This window comes from Oncorhynchus nerka, linkage group LG15 (genome assembly GCF_034236695.1).
Source record: "Oncorhynchus nerka isolate Pitt River linkage group LG15, Oner_Uvic_2.0, whole genome shotgun sequence".
NCBI lineage: Eukaryota > Metazoa > Chordata > Actinopteri > Salmoniformes > Salmonidae > Oncorhynchus > Oncorhynchus nerka.
Genome location: NC_088410.1, coordinates 18,471,127 through 18,491,957, shown reverse-complemented (window position 1 = coordinate 18,491,957; position 20,831 = coordinate 18,471,127). Strand labels below are relative to the sequence as shown.

At 43.7% G+C, this 20,831-nt stretch overlaps 1 protein-coding gene across 1 annotated transcript in view; it reads right to left on the bottom strand.

The window, feature by feature from the left end:
* Positions 1-4,100: 4,100 nt before the first annotated feature.
* The window catches only part of tmc6b (transmembrane channel-like 6b), a gene marked incomplete at its 5' end in the record, with an annotated part of 25,731 nt that continues 9,000 nt past the window's right edge, over positions 4,101-20,831 (bottom strand). The window contains 13 exon segments of the mRNA XM_065000671.1: positions 4,101-4,489; positions 4,615-4,704; positions 7,093-7,171; positions 7,411-7,507; positions 7,510-7,524; positions 7,527-7,585; positions 15,184-15,246; positions 15,472-15,569; positions 16,039-16,129; positions 16,470-16,648; positions 17,533-17,595; positions 17,598-17,672; positions 18,910-18,933. Of these exon segments, the coding sequence (XP_064856743.1) occupies positions 4,475-4,489; positions 4,615-4,704; positions 7,093-7,171; positions 7,411-7,507; positions 7,510-7,524; positions 7,527-7,585; positions 15,184-15,246; positions 15,472-15,569; positions 16,039-16,129; positions 16,470-16,648; positions 17,533-17,595; positions 17,598-17,672; positions 18,910-18,933 (948 nt within the window).

Below are 20,831 nucleotides of genomic sequence, written 5' to 3'. Positions count from 1 at the left end.
GATACAGTATGTGGGGAATGGGAGAGATGTCTGGATGGATGGCTGATACAGTATGTGGGGAATGGGAGAGATGTCTGGATGGATGATACAGTATGTGGGGAATGGGAGAGATGTCTGGATGGATGGCTGATGTCTGGATGGATGATAGAGTATGTGGGGGATGGGAGAGATGTCTGGATGGATGGATGATACAGTATGTGGGGAATGGGAGAGATGTCTGGATGGATGATACAGTATGTGGGGAATGGGAGAGATGTCTGGATGGATGGTACAGTATGTGGGGAATGGAAGAGATGTCTGGATGGATGATAGAGTATGTGGGGGATGGGAGAGATGTCTGGATGGATGATACAGTATGTGGGGAATGGGAGAGATGTCTGGATGGATGGCTGATGTCTGGATGGATGATACAGTATGTGGGGAATGGGAGAGATGTCTGGATGGATGGCTGATGTCTGGATGGATGATACAGTATGTGGGGAATGGGAGAGATGTATGATATGGCGCTCTCTACTGGAGGTTTTGAGAATTACAACCATTTGTATTCTTGCTGCTTCCAACTCTCCCTGGGTGAATAATACTGAATGGTGCTTTTAGCCACATATGCTTTTGTACAAGGATAATAATGGGTTATACTTTAGTATCTCTAAAAGGTTATGTGATTAACTGGATAATAATGGGTTATACTTTAGTATCTCTAAAAGGTTATTTTAATGTATACTTTTATACTTTATCTCTAAAAGGTTATGTGATTAACTGGATAATAATGGGATATACTTTAGTATCTCTAAAAGGTTATGTGATTAACTGGATAATAATGGGTTATACTTTAGTATCTCTAAAAGGTTATTAACTGGATAATAGTATACTTTAGTATCTCTAAAAGGTTATGATTAACTGGATAATTAACTGGGTTAATAATTATAGTATCTCTAAAAGGTTATACTGGATAATAATGGGCTATACTTTAGTATCTCTAAAAGGTTATGTGATTAACTGTTTGAACTCAATGAAGGGTTGCACATTTTCGGTAACTTTCACAAAATGTTCCTGAAATCCCAGTTGGAAGTTTCCTGGAATCAGGAGGGAATAAACAGAGAATCTGGGAATCATCCAACCAGGATTTCTGGAAAACCTGGGAATTTTGCAACCCTAAACTCAAGCTACTTTAGAGTTGATATTTATTAGATGAGAGTGTATCATGTATGAGTGCTATTCTACTTCATATTTATTAGGTGGATCATGTATGAGTGCTATTCTACTTCATATTTATTAGGTGGATCATGTATGAGTGCTATTCTACTTCATATTTATTAGGTGGATCATGTATGAGTGCTATTCTACTTCATATTTATTAGGTGGATCATGTATGAGTGCTATTCTACTTCATATTTATTAGGTGGATCATGTATGAGTGCTATTCTACTTCATATTTATTAGGTGGATCATGTATGAGTGCTATTCTACTTCATATTTATTAGGTGGATCATGTATGAGTGCTATTCTACTTCATATTTATTAGGTGGATCATGTATGAGTGCTATTCTACTTCATATTTATTAGGTGGATCATGTATGAGTGCTATTCTACTTCATATTTATTAGGTGGATCATGTATGAGTGCTATTCTACTTCATATTTATTAGGTGGATCATGTATGAGTGCTATTCTACTTCATATTTATTAGGTGGATCATGTATGAGTGCTATTCTACTTCATATTTATTAGGTGGATCATGTATTCTACTTCATATTTATTAGGTGGATCGTGCTATTCTACTTCATATTTATTAGGTGGATCATGTATGAGTGCTATTCTACTTCATATTTATTAGGTGGATCATGTATGAGTGCTATTCTACTTCATATTTATTAGGTGGATCATGTATGAGTGCTATTCTACTTCATATTTATTAGGTGGATCATGTATGAGTGCTATTCTACTTCATATTTATTAGGTGGATCATGTATGAGTGCTATTCTACTTCATATTTATTAGGTGGATCGTGTATGAGTGCTATTCTACTTCATATTTATTAGGTGGATCATGTATGAGTGCTATTCTACTTCATATTTATTAGGTGGATCGTGGTATGAGTGCTATTCTACTTCATATTTATTAGGTGGATCATGTATGAGTGCTATTCTACTTCATATTTATTAGGTGGATCATGTATGAGTGCTATTCTACTTCATATTTATTAGGTGGATCATGTATGAGTGCTATTCTACTTCATATTTATTAGGTGGATCATGTATGAGTGCTATTCTACTTCATATTTATTAGGTGGATCATGTATGAGTGCTATTCTACTTCATATTTATTAGGTGGATCATGTATGAGTGCTATTCTACTTCATATTTATTAGGTGGATCATGTATGAGTGCTATTCTACTTCATATTTATTAGGTGGATCATGTATGAGTGCTATTCTACTTCATATTTATTAGGTGGATCATGTATTCTACTTCATATTTATTAGAGTGCTATTCTACTTCATATTTATTAGGTGGATCGTGTATGAGTGCTATTACGACAGGAAAGTGATTCTTTGGAAATTGTCGATATATTTAGCTCTTTTTATGGTGCTGATTGCATGTCTGTAGTACATTATAATTGTGTTGAATAATAGAAAGATGTATGTTTCAATGATTTATATTAGATTTCTCCACTGAAAAGTACAAGTGCAGCATAACCACTAGGTAAACATCAGATAAGCAAATACACACACAAATATGTTAAAACATTTAATTTCGTATAAAGTATACAAACAAAACAACTTAAAAACAATAAGAGACATTCAAATAACGTACTGTTCCAGTGGTTGATCTTCTAAGACCATTTCCTGTTTGAACGAACCAATCAGATTGCCCGATACTAAGAAGTGGATTCTTCCTACAGAGTCAGTAAACAGAGAATGCATCCAAAAAGGTACCCTATTCTCTACATAGTGCACTACGTACGACCAGCGCCCTATAAAGTCGTGCACTATGTAGGGAAGAGTGCCATTTCAGAAGCAGTGTGTTGACCACCAATTAACATAAAAACATAACATTTTATATCAGAAACGGAAAGAAATAACCTATTTGTTCACAGTTGGTATGAAAGGACTGTTGACAAAATACCTGTTTATACAATAAAAACATCTAAAGTAATACAATTTAAAAAATCATACTATTTACAATTTTAAAAAAAATCCAAATCCTATATTTGACAGAATTCACCCTGCTTAACAATGCCACTGTTTTAATCCTTTGTGCAACGTTGGCAGCTTGTTGGCATTTGATATGTTCCCTTATTCAGAGTTGTGAGGGAAAAAAATATTGTTTCTAAAAGCGCATTCCGTTCGGTGTCCCTACAAGCACACCGTATCCCAGTCTCGTTTCCTCTTCACCCCTACATCCTCTCTCATGACCTCATGACCAGGGCTTCCAATCCAAGTTTAAAAAAGGACAAAGATCCTTGGCTGAAAGTATTGAGCTTCGATAAACCATTGTTTTGTGACAGTGGCATGTCCTTTCATTTACATGAAGAATAAACAGTAAGGTGGAGCCTATGGCCTGGCCATAGTAAGTTCATAAAAACTCAGTGGTCTTTTCCTATGTAGCCTAGTTACAGTAAGTTGTAGCCTATGGCCTGGCCAGAGTAAGATCCTATAAAGACAGTGGTCTTTCCCTATGTAGCCTAGTTACAGTAAGTTGTAGCCTATGGCCTGGCCATAGTAAGATCCTATAAAGACAGTGGTCTTTCCCTAGCCTAGTTACAGTAAGTTGTAGCCTATGGCCTGGCCATAGTAAGATCCTATAAAGACAGTGGTCTTTCCCTATGTAGCCTAGTTACAGTAAGTTGTAGCCTATGGCCTGGCCATAGTAAGATCCTATAAAGACAGTGGTCTTTCCCTATGTAGCCTAGTTACAGTAAGTTGTAGCCTATGGCCTGGCCATAGTAAGATCCTATAAAGACAGTGGTCTTTCCCTATGTAGCCTAGTTACAGTAAGTTGTAGCCTAGGCCTGGCCATGTAAGATCCTATAAAGACAGTGGTCTTTTCCTATGTAGCCTAGTTAAGTATTGTAGCCTATGGCCTGGCCAAAGACATAAAGACAGTGGTCTTTCCCTATGAGGTGTAGTCTGTTATTGGAAGAGGGAAAGCCTGCTTTGTCCCATTCCCAATCCTATTCCCAATCCTTATAAGGACCAGCTTCCTGGGAAAGAGTGTGGATCCTATCAGATTCACGTTTTGGCGTCTGTGGGAATTGTTATTGTAAAGAAGTAAATTCCTTTATAGTCCCAGTCCCAACTCAGCTTCCTGGGAAAGAGGACATCCTATGAGAATAGTTTTCCAGTTGAAGAATCCCTTAACAACTCTTCCCAGAGTCAGGAGAGGAGAGCTACATCCAGGTTGGTCCATTCAGGACATTTTCTGAGATATTCCCTCCAATGAGAAGGAGAGAATGCCCTTTCAGTAGTTGGAATGCTAACAGTTGGAATCCTGGGAAGAGGACAGGAGAAAATGGTCAGAAATGTGAGCCAGGACAAATTGGGAACAAAGGAATGCATGCAGCCATATACACACTCTCCTCCTTCAGGCACAGACTCTCTCTCTCATATACACACCTGACTGGTGAGTCTGCGAGGGGAGAGGGGTCGTTTCTGCTGGTGGATGGCCTGGAGACGAGTGATCAGGAACTTCTTATCCTCCCCCTCCTAGAGACACAATGACACAGGTCACCAGGGAACAACCATGTAGCTGGCCATTATCACCTTATACACAGTGTTAGAACACTCCGTTATCACCTTATACACAGTGTTAGAACACTCCATTATCACATTACACAGTGTTAGAACACTCCATTATCACCTTATACACAGTGTTATAACACTCCATTATCACAGTGTTAGAACACTCCATTATCACATCATATACCGTGTTAGAACACTCCATTATCACCTTATACACAGTATTAGAACACTCCATTATCACCTTATACACAGTGTTAGAACACTCCATTATCACATTACACAGTGTTAGAACACTCCATTATCACCTTATACACAGTGTTATAACACTCCATTATCACAGTGTTAGAACACTCCATTATCACATCATATACCGTGTTATAACACTCCATTATCACATTATACACAGTGTTAGAACACTCCATTATCACCTTATACACAGTGTTAGAACACTTAACACCTTATACACAGTGTTAGAACACTCCATTATCACCTTATACACAGTGTTAGAACACTCCATTATCACCTTATACACAGTGTTATAACACTCCATTATCACCTTATACAGTGTTAGAACACTCCATTATCACCTTATACACAGTGTTAGAACACTCCATTATCACCTTATACACAGTGTTATAACACTCACATTATTATCACCTTATACAGTGTTAGAACACTCCATTATCACCTTATACACAGTGTTAGAACACTCCATTATCACCTTATACACAGTGTTATAACACTCCATTATCACCTTATACACAGTGTTATAACACTCCATTATCACCTTATACACAGTGTTAGAACACTCCATTATACACAGTATTAGAACACTCCATATCACCTTATACACAGTGTTAGAACACACCTTATACACAGTGTTAGAACACTCCATGACAAGTTAAGTGCTGAACGTGCATTTTCTACATTGACATTTTAGTCATTTAGCAGACACTCTGATCCAGAGAGACTTACAGTTAGTGAGTCATTTAGCAGACAGAGAGACTTACAGTTAGTGAGTCATTTAGTAGACACTCTGATCCAGAGAGACTTACAGTTAGTGCATTCATTTAGCAGACACTCTGATCCAGAGAGACTTACAGTTAGTGAGTCATTTAGCAGACACTCTGATCCAGAGAGACTTACAGTTAGTGCATTCATTTAGCAGACACTCTGATCCAGAGAGACTTACAGTTAGTGAGTCATTTAGCAGACACTCTGATCCAGAGAGACTTACAGTTAGTGTGTTCATCTTATGATAGCTAGGTGAGACAACCACATCACAGTCATAACACTGTTATGAAGGGTTAAGTCACACTGTTATGAAGGGTTAAGTCACACTGTTAAGAAGGGTTAAGTCACACTGTTATGAAGGGTTAAGTCACACTGTTGTGAAGGGTTAAGTCACACTTATAAAGGGTTAAGTCACACTGTTATAAAGGGTTAAGTCACACTGTTATGAAGGGTTAAGTCACACTGTTAAGAAGGGTTAAGTCACACTGTTATGAAGGGTTAAGTCACACTGTTATGAAGGGTTAAGTCACACTGTTATGAAGGGTTAAGTCACACTGTTGTGAAGGGTTAAGTCACACTTATAAAGGGTTAAGTCACACTGTTATAAAGGGTTAAGTCACACTGTTATAGAAGGGTTAAGTCACACTGTTAAGAAGGGTTAAGTCACACTGTTAAGAAGGGTTAAGTCACACTGTTATGAAGGGTTAAGTCACACTGTTATGAAGGGTTAAGTCACACTGTTATGAAGGGTTATGTCACACTGTTATGAAGGGTTAAGTCACAGTATTGTATAAGAGTTGAGACATTATATTTTCTATCTGTATAACACTGTTATAAAGGGTTAAGTCACACTGTTATGAAGGGTTAAGTCACACTTATGAAGGGTTAAGTCACACTGTTATAAAGGGTTAAGTCACACTGTTATGAAGGGTTAAGTCACACTGTTATGAAGGGTTAAGTCACACTGTTATAAAGGGTTAAGTCACACTGTTATGAAGGGTTAAGTCACACTGTTATGAAGGGTTAAGTCACACTGTTATGAAGGGTTAAGTCACACTGTTATGAAGGGTTAAGTCACACTTATAAAGGGTTAAGTCACACTTATAAAGGGTTAAGTCACACTGTTATAAAGGGTTAAGTCACACTGTTATAAAGGGTTAAGTCACACTGTTATAAAGGGTTAAGTCACACTGTTATAAAGGGTTAAGTCACACTGTTATGAAGGGTTAAGTCACACTGTTATAAAGGGTTAAGTCACACTGTTATAAAGGGTTAAGTCACACTGTTATAAAGGGTTAAGTCACATTAGTATTGTATAAGAGAGTTGAGAGACGTTACGTTTTCTATTTGCTCCTGCAGCAGACTGATAATCTTCCTCTGTCCATCCACCACCTGGGTGTTGAAGTAAATCACTATCCTGAGAGACAGAGAGACAGTATGAAAACACACAACAACCTTCTCTTTTACAGAGATACTGACAGAAATGATCAAAGCAACCTGAAGGAACTTAGTTGGTGTCAAATCCCTCAAGCTATCATCCTAACAGAGTTTCTCCACCATGTAGCTGTGAGCTCGCTCACTCAGTCAGTCAGTCAGACAGACTCTCTCTATGTGTGTCTTTACACCTGTCTGTGTGTCTGTCTGTGTGCAACTCACAGGAAGATCCCAGCAGCGAGGAACAGAAACAGAGGGTTCTCCACTATGTAGCTGTGAGCCCAGGCTAACCAGGCCAGGTTAGGGTTGTGTGTCTCAACTCCTTCACCCACAGCTTCCTGACTGGAACATAGTGGACAGGTTGCGGAACGGACCGCATGACTCAGACGGACGGATACTGGAGGGAGAGAGATTGATATACTACGTTATCTATGTGGATAATGTATATTGACTGGAACATAGTGGACAGATACTGGAGGGAGAGAGATTGATATACTACGTTATCTATGTGGATAATGTATATTGACTGGAACATAGTGGACAGATACTGGAGGGAGAGAGATTCATATACTACGTTATCTATGTGGATAATGTATATTGACTGGAACATAGTGGACATACTGGAGGGAGAGAGATTCATACTACGTATCTGATAATGTATATTGAAACATAGTGGACAGTATACTGGAGATACTGGAGAGAGATTGATATACTACGTTATCTATGTGGATAATGTATATTGACTGGATAGTGGACAGATACTGTCCATCATCCACATGTGGACAACATAGTGGACATACTGCAGCCGTTATCTATGGAAGGAAACATAGGGCAGCTGGAGAGGAGAGATATACCAGATCATGAATGATTGATACTGGGAACTGGATAGTGGCAAGGGAGACGATTGATATACAGTTATCTATAGTGGTGGGATACTGGAGGAGAATGTATATGGACATACAGAGAAGATTGATATACTGAGTTAAGATAAGGTATATTGAGGAACATAGTGGACATTGATACTGGAGGGAGAATATAGCTGTTAGTATGGATAGATGATATATACTGGCCCTATAGAGATTGATATACTACGTTCTATCATGGACAGTGATGAGGGAGAGAACCACAGGAAGAGAAGTACTGTGTATGATCAGTTTGTAATAACAAGGTTAAACATCTTCAGTTGTAGATAGTATATTGCAGTCTAAACATCCAGTTACCAGTATGATCATGGCACAGTGTAATAACTGACATCTGTCCATCTGATCTCCATTACCTCCACATGGTGTTACCAGCTCATGGCACAATAATAACAGAGGAGCCCCTGCTTCATGTAGAAGAAGGAAGGGCAGGCAGATTGATAATAACAGAGAGAACCTACCTGATGAAGATGGTGCTCATCTGACTGGCCCTATAATAACAGGGCTTCTTCATGTAGAAGGGACTGGCAGTTCATCATCACACTAGTCTGGTGGGGAGAACCTACCTGCTTCATGTAGAAGAGAAGTTACACACACACAGAGGAAGAGTAGAGAGAAGTTACTGATCAGGATATGGATCAGAGAACAGTTTGTGAGTCAAGACAAGGTTAAAGGTCATTTGACATTCAGTTGGCACAGTTGGATAGTAATTTGATCATGGCACATTGAGTCCAGTTACCAGTATGATCATGGCACAGTGATAATAACAGAGGAGAACCTACCTGCTTCATGTAGAAGAGAAGTTACCAGTATGATCATGGCACATTGATAATAACAGAGGAGAACCTTGATAATAACAGAGGAGAACCTACCTGCTTCATGTAGAAGAGAAGTTACTGCTTCATGTAGAACCTACCTGAGAAGTTACCAGTATGATCATGGCACATTGATAATAACAGAGGAGAACCTACCTGCTTCATGTAGAAGAGAAGTTACCAGTATGATCATGGCACATTGATAATAACAGAGGAGAACCTACCTGCTTCATGTAGAAGAGAAGTTACCAGTATGATCATGGCACATTGATAATAACAGAGGAGAACCTACCTGCTTCATGTAGAAGAGAAGTTACCAGTATGATCATGGCACATTGATAATAACAGAGGAGAACCTACCTGCTTCATGTAGAAGAGAAGATTACCAGTATGATCATGGCACATTGATAATAACAGAGGAGAACCTACCTGCTTCATGTAGAAGAGAAGTTACCAGTATGATCATGGCACATTGATAATAACAGAGGAGAACCTACCTGCTTCATGTAGAAGAGACATGATTACCAGTATGATCATGGCAAAATCATTGATAATAACAGAGGAGAACCTACCTGCTTCATGTAGAAGAGAAGTTCCACCAGTATGATCATGGATACAACATTGATAATAACAGAGGAGAACCATCACCTGACATTACATGTAGAAGAGAAGTTACCAACCTCCATGATCATGGCACATTGATAATAACAGACATGATACAACATCACTCCAACCTCCAACACCACAGAGAACCTACCTGATACAACATCACTACAACCTGTAGAAGAGACATGATACAACCTACAACACAGTATGATCATGGCACATTGACATAACAACCTAACAGAGGAGAACCTATCACAGACATGATACAACATCATGTAGAAGAGAATGATACAACATCACCAGTATGACATGATACATGACATGATACACATTGATAATAACAGACAACACAGAGAACAACATCACCTCCACAACACAGACATTCAACATGACATGATACAACATCACTACAACCTAAACAACACAGAAGAGACAGTTACCACAGACATGATGATCATGGATACAACATTGACATAATAACACTGACATGATACAACATCACTACAACCTCCACAACACTGAGAACAACTACCTGCTTCATGTAGAATGATACAACATCACTACAACCTCCACAACACAGACATGATTACCACAGTATGATCATGGCACATTGATAATAACAACCTCCACAACACAGACATGATACAACATCACTCCAACCTCCACAACACAGAGAACCTACCAACCTGACATGATACAACATGTACAACATCACTACAACCTCCACAACACAGACATGATACAACCTCCACAACACAGAAGCAGTGATACAACATCACTACAACCTCCACAACACAGACATTTGACATGAACAACATCTGACATGATACAACATCACTACAACCTCCACAACACAGACATGGACATGATACAACATCACTCCAACCTCCACAACACAGACATGATGAACAACATCACCCAACCTAAACAACACAGACATGATACAACATCACTACAAACACAGACATGATACAACCTCCACAACACAGACATGATACAACCTCCACAACACAGACATGATACAACCTCCACAACACAGACATGATACAACATCACAGACATGACAACCTAAACAACACAGACATGATACAACATCACAACACAGACATGATACAACAACTACAACCCACAACACAGACATGATACAACATCACTACAACCTCCACAACACAGACATGATACAACATCACTACAACACAGACATGATACAAACAAACCTCCACAACACAGACATGATACAACATCAACCTCACTACAACAACACAGACATGATACAACACAACACAGACATGATACAACATCACTACAACCTCCACAACACAGACATGATACAACATCACTACAACCTCCACAACACAGACATGATACAACATCACTAACCTCCAAACCAGACATGATACAACATCAAACCTCCACAACACAGACATGATACAACATCACTAACCTCCAAACACAGACATGATACAACATCAAACACAACACAGACATGATACAACATCACTCAACCTCCACAACACAGACATGATACAACATCACTACAACCTCCACAACACAGACATGATACAACCTCCACAACACAGACATGATACAACATCCTACAACCTCCAACACAGACATGATACAACATCACTCCAACCTAAACACACATGATACAACATCACTACAACATCACAGACATGATACAACCTCCACAACACAGACATGATACAACATCACTACAACACAGACATGATACAACCTCCACAACACAGACATGATACAACACAGACATGATACAACACAACACAGACATGATACAACATCACTACAACCTCCACAACACAGACATGATACAACATCACTACAACACAACACAGACATGATACAACATCACTACAACCTCCACAACACAGACATGATACAACATCACTACAACCTCCACAACACAGACATGATACAACATCACTACAACCTCCCTCCACAACACAGACATGATACAACATCACTACAACCTCCAACAACACAGACATGATACAACATCACAACACAGACAACCTCCACAACACAGACATGATACAACATCACTACAACCTCCACAACACAGACATGATACAACATCACTACAACCTCCACAACACAGACATGATACAACAACCTCCACAACACAGACATGATACAACATCACTCAACCTCCACAACACAGACATGATACAACATCACTACAACCTCAACACAACACAACATCATACACATCACTACAACCTCCACAACACAGACATGATACCACAACCTCCACAACACAGACATGATACAACATCACTACAACCTCCACAACACAGACATGATACAACATCACTACAACCTCCACAACACAGACATGATACAACATCACTACAACCTCCACAACACAGACATGATACAACATCACTACAACCTCCACAACACAGACATGATACAACATCACTACAACCTACAACCTCCACAACACAGACATGATACAACATCACTACAACCTCCACAACACAGACATGATACAACATCACTACAACCTCCACAACACAGACATGATACAACATCACTACAACCTCCACAACACAGACATGATACAACATCACTACAACCTCCACAACACAGACATGATACAACATCACTACAACCTCCACAACACAGACATGATACAACATCACTACAACATCACTAAACAACACAGACATGATACAACATCACTACAACCTCCACAACACAGACATGATACAACTACAACTCCACAACACAGACATGATACAACAACATCACTACAACCTCCACAACACAGACATGATACAACATCACAACATCACAACCTCAACCTCCACAACACAGACATGATACAACATCACTACAACCTCCACAACACAGACATGATACAACATCACTACAACCTAAACAACACAGACATGATACAACATCACTACAACCTCCACAACACAGACATGATACAACCTCCAACAACACACAGACATGATACAACATCACTACAACCTCCACAACACAGACATGATACAACATCACTACAACATCACTCCAAACACAACACAGACATGATACAACATCACTACAACACAACACAGACATGATACAACATCACTACAACATCACTACAACATCATCTACAACACAGACATGATACAACATCACTACAACCTCCACAACACAGACATGATACAACATCACTACAACACATGATACAACATCACAAACCTCCACAACACAGACATGATACCACAACACAGACATGATACAACATCAGCAAAGCACTGTGAAACTGTTTTTTTGTTGTTGCATAAATGCAACCCATCCTACACACAGATATTGTCATGAGTTACCTGTTACCAGGCCTAGGTTGAGGCTAGGTGGAGGACTGAGGCTAGGTGCAGGGTTAAGGTGCAGGGTTGAGGCTAGGTGCAGGGTTGAGGCTAGGTGGAGGGTTGAGGCTAGGTGCAGGGTTGGTGCAGGGTTGAGGCTAGGTGCAGGGTTAAGGTGGAGGGTTGAGGCTAGGTGGAGGGTTGAGGCTAGGTGCAGGGTTGAGGTGCAGGGTTGAGGCTAGGTGCAGGGTTTAGGCTAGGTGCAGGGTTGAGGTGCAGGGTTGAGGTTGAGGCTAGGTGGAGGCTGAGGTGCAGGGTTGAGGCTAGGCTAGGTGCAGGGTTAAGGTGCAGGGTTGTTGAGGCTGCAGGTGGAGGGTTGAGGCTAGGTGGAGGGTTGAGGCTAGGTGGAGGGTTGAGGCTAGGTGGAGGGTTGAGGCTAGGTGCAGGGTTAAGGTGCAGGGTTGAGGCTAGGTGCAGGGTTGAGGCTAGGCTAGGTGCAGGGTTGAGGTGCAGGGTTGAGGCTTTAGGTGCAGGGTTGAGGCTAAGGCTAGGTGCAGGGTTGAGGCTAGGTGCAGGGTTGAGGTGCAGGGTTGAGGCTAGGGGTTGAGGTGCAGGGGTTGAGGCTAGGTGGAGGGTTGAGGCTAGGTGCAGGGTTTAGGCTAGGTGCAGGGTTGAGGCTAGGTGGGGTTTAGGCTAGGGGGTTGAGGCTAGGTGCAGGGTTGAGGCTAGGTGCAGGGTTGAGGCTAGGTGCAGGGTTGAGGCTGCAGGGTTGAGGCTAGGTGGTGCAGGGTTTAGGCTAGGTGCAGGGTTGAGGCTAGGTGCAGGGTTGAGGCTAGGTGCAGGGTGCAGGGTTGAGGCTAGGTGCAGGGTTGAGGTGCAGGGTTGAGGCTAGGTGCAGGGTTGAGGCTAGGTGCAGGGTTGAGGCTTCAGGGCAGGGTTGAGGCTAGGTGCAGGGTTGAGGTGCAGGGTTGAGGCTAGGTGCAGGGTTGAGGCTGGGGGTTTAGGCAGGGTGCAGAGGCTAGGTGCAGGGTTGAGGCTAGGTGCAGGGTTTGAGGTAGGTGCAGGGTTGAGGCTAGGTGCAGGTTTGAGGCTAGGTGCAGGGTTGAGGTGCAGGGTTGAGGCTAGGTGCAGGGTTGAGGTGCTAGGTGCAGGGTTTAGGTGCAGGGTTGAGGCTAGGTGTGCAGGGTTGAGGCTAGGTGCAGGGTAGGTGCAGGGTTGAGGCTAGGTGCAGGGTTGAGGCTGGGTGCAGGGTTGAGGCTAGGTGGAGGGTTGAGGCTAGGTGCAGGGTTGAGGTGCAGGGTTTAGGTGCAGGGTTGAGGCTGGGTGCAGGGTTGAGGCTAGGTGCAGGGTTTAGGTGCAGGGTTGAGGCTAGGTGCAGGGTTGAGGCTAGGTGCAGGGTTTGCAGGGTTTAGGTTCAGGGTTGAGGCTGGGTGCAGGGTTTAGGTGCAGGGTTGAGGCTAGGTGCAGGGTTTAGGTGCAGGGTTTAGGTGCAGGGTTGAGGCTAGGTGCAGGGTTGAGGCTAGGTGCAGGGTTTAGGTGCAGGGTTTAGGTGCAGGGTGAGGCTGGTGCAGGGTCTAGGTGCAGGGAGGCTAGGTGAGGCTAGGTGCAGGGTTGAGGTGCAGGGTTGAGGTGCAGGGTTTAGGCTAGGTGCAGGGTGTAGGTGCAGGGTTGAGGCTAGGTGTTGTGGTGCAGGGTTGAGGCTAGGTGCAGGGTTGAGGTGCAGGGTTGAGAGGCAGGGTTAGGTGCAGGGTTGAGGCTAGGTGCAGGGTGCAGGGGTTGAGGCTAGGTGCAGGGTTTAGGTGCAGGGTTGAGGCTGGGTGCAGGGTTTAGGTTCAGGGTTGAGGCTGGGTGCAGGGTTTAGGTTCAGGGTGAGGCTTGAGGTGCAGGGTTGAGGCTGGGTGCAGGGTTTAGGTTCAGGGTTGAGGCTAGGTGCAGGGTTGAGGTGCAGGGTTTAGGCTAGGTGCAGGGTTTAGGTTCAGGGTTGAGGCTAGGTGCAGGGTTGAGGTGCAGGGTTTAGGCTAGGTGCAGGGTGTAGGTGCAGTTGAGGTGCAGGGTTGAGGCTTAAGTTGTAGGGTTGCAGGGGGTTGAGGCTATGTGCAGGGTTGAGGTGCAGGGTTGAGGCTAGGTGCAGGGTTGAGGTGCAGGACCAGGGTTAGAGTTTATACCAGGCCAGTGTCTGTCCGTAGATGAGTTCCAACACGTTCCTGGAGATGTCAAACACAGGCTTTCTTTTCCTCTTCAACACCCTCTGAGAAAACAACCTGCAGGAGAGAGAGAGAGAGAGAGGAGAGAGATAGAGAGCCAGTGAGAGAGAGAGAGAGAGTTCCAGACACGTTCCTGGAGATGTCAAACACAGGCTTTCTTTTCCTCTTCAACACCCTCTGAGAAAACAACCTGCAGGAGAGAGAGAGAGAGAGAGAGAGAGAGAGAGAGAGAGAGAGAGAGAGAGAGAGAGAGAGAGAGAGAGAGAGAGAGAGAGAGAGAAGATGAGGGATAAAGGATTGAGAACGGGAAAGAAAGCAATAGAGATTGTATAGCGCGTTGAACGAGTTGCCGAGTTTATGAGCAAGAATATGAGGGAAAGAGAGAGAGACAGACACACACAGACAGACAACCCACCTCCAGAGGAACTCTCCAAAGAAGGTGTCCAGTATGGTAAAGATGAAGTCCATGAGGAGGAAGCGGTACAGCTCTTGTCCTACAAAACTCTCCCAGCACTGACAACAACACCACAACAAACTACATCAACAACAATAACATCAATATCAACAACACATGAAACACCAGTCATAACATTTTGAGTGCATAATGCTGTAAATGGAACGTTGGGATAGAATCGGAACGTTGGGACAGAATGGGAACAGAATCGGAACATTGGAACAGAATGGGGACACAGAATGGGAACAGATTCGGAACGTTGGGACAGAATCGAACGTTGGGACAGAATGGGAACAGAATCGGAACATTGGAACAGAATGGGAAAGTTGGGACAGAATGGGAACAGAATGGGAACGTTGGGACAGAATGGGAACAGAATCGAACGTTTGGACAGAATGGGAACAGATTGGGACAGAATGGGAAAGTTGGAACAGAATGGGAACGTTGGGACAGAATGGGAACAGAATTGAGACAGAATGGGAACGTTGAGACAGAAGCGGAATACTGGAACGGGTATGTTCCTCTCACCTGCAGGCCGATGCTGTGGGGGTCAGAAGCGATCCGGCCCAGCCAATGGAAGCACAGCACTACCAGCACGCTCACTTTCAACATCAGATTCCTGAAACACACAAATAGTATAGATGTTTTACATGTTTAGCACACACAGACACACACACACTTCTGTCAACTAGCAAGACTCTCTTGATTTCCATAAACTCTCCATTAACTTCATTAAGTCTGTAGGGCGCACATCCACCCTCTACCTGCAGATGGCGATGTATGTGTGAACGCAGGGGGAGTCATAGTGCTCCACACACACACACACACACACACAAAGTTTGTGGACTGCAGGTCCACCTCCTACCTGCTGATGGCGATGTATGTGTGAACGCAGGGGGAGTCATAGTGCTCCACACACACACACACACAGTTTGTGGACTGCAGGTCCACCTCCCTACCTGCTGATGGCGATGTATGTGTTTACGCTGGGAGAGTCATACTCCTCCATCCAGGCAGTAGCGTTGAAGATACCAGGGAGCAGGAGGTTGATGAGAGACACTACGACTGGCAGGGCCAACAGACTGGCTTCCTTCAGGAGAGGGTCCTTAGTGGGAATACGAGATCTGTACTGGAGGTCCTACAGAGGGAGAGGGGGAGGAAGAGAGAGAGAGGGTCCTTAGTGGGAATACGAGATCTGTACTGGAGGTCCTACAGAGGGAGGGGGGGAGGAAGAGAGAGAGAGGGTCCTTAGTGGGAATACGAGATCTGTACTGGAGGTCCTACAGAGGGAGAGGAAGAGAGGGAGAGGAGTCCTACAGAGGGAGAGGAAGAGAGAGAGGGTCCTTAGTGGGAATACGAGATCTGTACTGGAGGTCCTACAGAGGGAGGGGGGAGGAAGAGAGAGAGAGGGTCCTTAGTGGGAATACGAGATCTGTACTGGAGGTCCTACAGAGGGAGAGGGGGAGAGAAGAGAGGGTCCTTAGTGGGAATACGAGATCTGTACTGGAGGTCCTACAGAGGGAGAGGGAGAGGAAGAGAGAGAGAGGGTCCTTAGTGGGAATACGAGATCTGTACTGGAGGTCCTACAGAGGGAGGTCCTTAGTGGGAATACGAGATCTGTACTGGAGGTCCTACAGAGGGGGAGGAAGAGAGAGAGAGGGTCCTTAGTGGGAATACGAGATCTGTACTGGAGGTCCTACAGAGGGAGGGGGAGGAAGAGAGAGAGAGGGTCCTTAGTGGGAATACGAGATCTGTACTGGAGGTCCTACAGAGGGAGGGGGAGGAAGAGAGAGAGAGGGTCCTTAGTGGGAATACGAGATCTGTACTGGAGGTCCTACAGAGGGAGAGGGGGAGGAAGAGAGAGAGAGGGTCCTTAGTGGGAATACGAGATCTGTACTGGAGGTCCTACAGAGGGAGGGGGGAGGAAGAGAGAGAGGGTCCTTACAGAAGGTGAGAAGGTGTAAGAGGTCCTACAGAGGAGAATGAAAGAATGTAGAGCAGCTGAAAACGTGTGTCTCTTACCTTGTGCATGTACTCAGAGAAGTAGTAGAGAGCTAGAACACAGGCCACTGTACTGCCGAGGTCCTACAGATGAACCAGGCCAGAACATGTACCAGCACACTGTCCTGGATTCTCTGACACGCAGTCTTCTGGACATGGTTCTGTACTGGAGGTCCTCTAACAACTCCTACACAGAGAGACATGGTTACGACTCGTCTCCTCTAACAACTCCTACAGACAGAGAGACATGGTTACGACTAGTCTCCTCTAACAACTCCTACAGAGAGGTGAGAGACATGGTTACGTGGAGAATAGTCTCCTGTAACAACTCCTACACAGAGAGAGAGAGAGCATGGTTACAGGCCACTGTCTCCTCAGATAACAACTCCTACAGACAGAGAGACATGGTTACGACTAGTCTCCTCTAACAACTCCTACAGACAGAGAGACATGGTTACGACTCGTCTCCTCTAACAACTCCTACACAGAGAGAGAGACATGGTTACGACTAGTCTCCTCTAACAACTCCTACACAGAGAGACATGGTTACGACTAGTCTCCTCTAACAACTCCTACAGAGAGAGAGACATGGTTACGACTAGTCTCCTCTAACAACTCCTACAGACAGAGAGACATGGTTACGACTAGTCTCCTCTAACAACTCCTACACAGACAGAGAGACATGGTTACGACTCGTCTCCTCTAACAACTCCTACAGACAGAGAGACATGGTTACGACTTGTCTCCTCTAACAACTCCTACAGACAGAGAGAGACATGGTTATGACTAGTCTCCTCTAACAACTCCTACAGACAGAGAGACATGGTTACGACTCGTCTCCTCTAACAACTCCTACAGACAGAGAGAGACATGGTTACGACTCGTCTCCTCTAACAACTCCTACAGACAGAGAGAGACATGGTTACGACTAGTCTCCTCTAACAACTCCTACACAGAGAGACATGGTTACGACTAGTCTCCTCTAACAACTCCTACAGACAGAGAGAGAGACATGGTTACGACTAGTCTCCTCTAACAACTCCTACACAGACAGAGAGAGACATGGTTACGACTAGTCTCCTCTAACAACTCCTACACAGACAGAGAGACATGGTTACGACTAGTCTCCTCTAACAACTCCTACACAGAGAGACATGGTTACGACTAGTCTCCTCTAACAACTCCTACACAGACAGAGAGACATGGTTACGACTAGTCTCCTCTAACAACTCCTACAGACAGAGAGAGACATGGTTACGACTAGTCTCCTCTAACAACTCCTACACAGAGAGACATGGTTACGACTAGTCTCCTCTAACAACTCCTACACAGACAGAGAGACATGGTTACGACTAGTCTCCTCTAACAACTCCTACACAGACAGAGAGAGACATGGTTACGACTCGTCTCCTCTAACAACTCCTACACAGAGAGAGACATGGTTACGACTAGTCTCCTCTAACAACTCCTACACAGAGAGACATGGTTACGACTAGTCTCCTCTAACAACTCCTACAGACAGAGAGAGACATGGTTACGACTAGTCTCCTCTAACAACTCCTACACAGAGAGAGAGACATGGTTACGACTAGTCTCCTCTAACAACTCCTACACAGACAGAGAGAGACATGGTTACGACTAGTCTCCTCTAACAACTCCTACACAGACAGAGAGAGACATGGTTACAACTAGTCTCCTCTAACAACTCCTACACAGAGAGACATGGTTACGACTAGTCTCCTCTAACAACTCCTACACAGAGAGACATGGTTACGACTCGTCTCCTCTAACAACTCCTACAGACAGAGAGAGACATGGTTATGACTAGTCTCCTCTAACAACTCCTACAGAGAGAGAGACATGGTTACGACTAGTCTCCTCTAACAACTCCTACACAGAGAGAGACATGGTTACGACTAGTCTCCTCTAACAACTCCTACACAGAGAGACATGGTTACGACTAGTCTCCTCTAACAACTCCTACACAGACAGAGAGAGACATGGTTACGACTAGTCTCCTCTAACAACTCCTACAGACAGACAGAGAGAGACATGGAGAGAGTCTCCTCTAACAACTCCTACAGAGAGAGACATGGTTACGACTAGTCTCCTCTAACAACTCCTACAGACAGAGAGAGACATGGTTACGACTAGTCTCCTCTAACAACTCCTACACAGAGAGAGACATGGTTACGACTAGTCTCCTCTAACAACTCCTACACAGACAGAGAGAGACATGGTTACAACTAGTCTCCTCTAACAACTCCTACACAGACAGAGAGACATGGTTACGATTAGTCTCCTCTAACAACTCCTACACAGACAGAGAGAGACATGGTTATGATGAGTCTCCTCTAACAACTCCTACACAGAGAGAGACATGGTTATGATGAGTCTCCTCTAACAACTCCTACACAAAGAGAGAGAGACATGGTTATGATGAGTCTCCTCTAACAAATCCTACACAGAGAGAGAGAGAGACAGAGAACTCCTACACAGAGAGAGACATGGTTATGATGAGTCTAACAACTCCTACACAGACAGAGAGAGACATGGTTATGATGAGTCTCCTCTAACAACTCCTACACAGAGAGAGAGAGAGACATGGTTATGATGAGTCTCCTCTAACAACTCCTACACAGAGAGAGAGACATGGTTATGATGAGTCTCCTCTAACAACTCCTACACAGAGAGAGAGAGACATGGTTATGATGAGTCTCCTCTAACAACTCCTACACAGAGAGAGAGAGACATGGTTATGATGAGTCTCCTCTAACAACATAAGGAGGGAGGGGAGAGGTGATTGTGAGAATTAGTGTTTTCCTGTGTGTGTGTGTGTGTGTGTGTGTGTCCTGTAACAACTCCTACATAGAGACTCTGTAAGGAGAATGTCCTTTGAAGAATGGTAAGAAAAACAGGAGCAGCTCAATGTTGATCTGGAAGTCTGTGTGTAACAACTCCCTACCCTGAGTCCCTACATGTGTGTGTACGTCTCCCTACCCTGTGTCCCTACCCAGAGTAGAGACATGTTACGACTGTCCCTAACCCTGTGTCCCTACAACTCCTACAGACAGAGTGTGACGTGTCCCTAGACATGAGAGAGAGAGACAGAGTCCCTACATGGTTACGTAGTCTCCTCTGTGTCTCCTACAGACTGAGTGACATGGTTACAACTGTGTCCTCTAACAACTCCTACCCTGAGAGAGACATGTCCCTACCCTGATGTGTCTCCTGTCCCCTACACCTGTGTCCCTACCATGAGTATGATGTGTCCCTACCCTGTGTCCCTACACAAAGAGTGAGACATGGTTATGATGAGT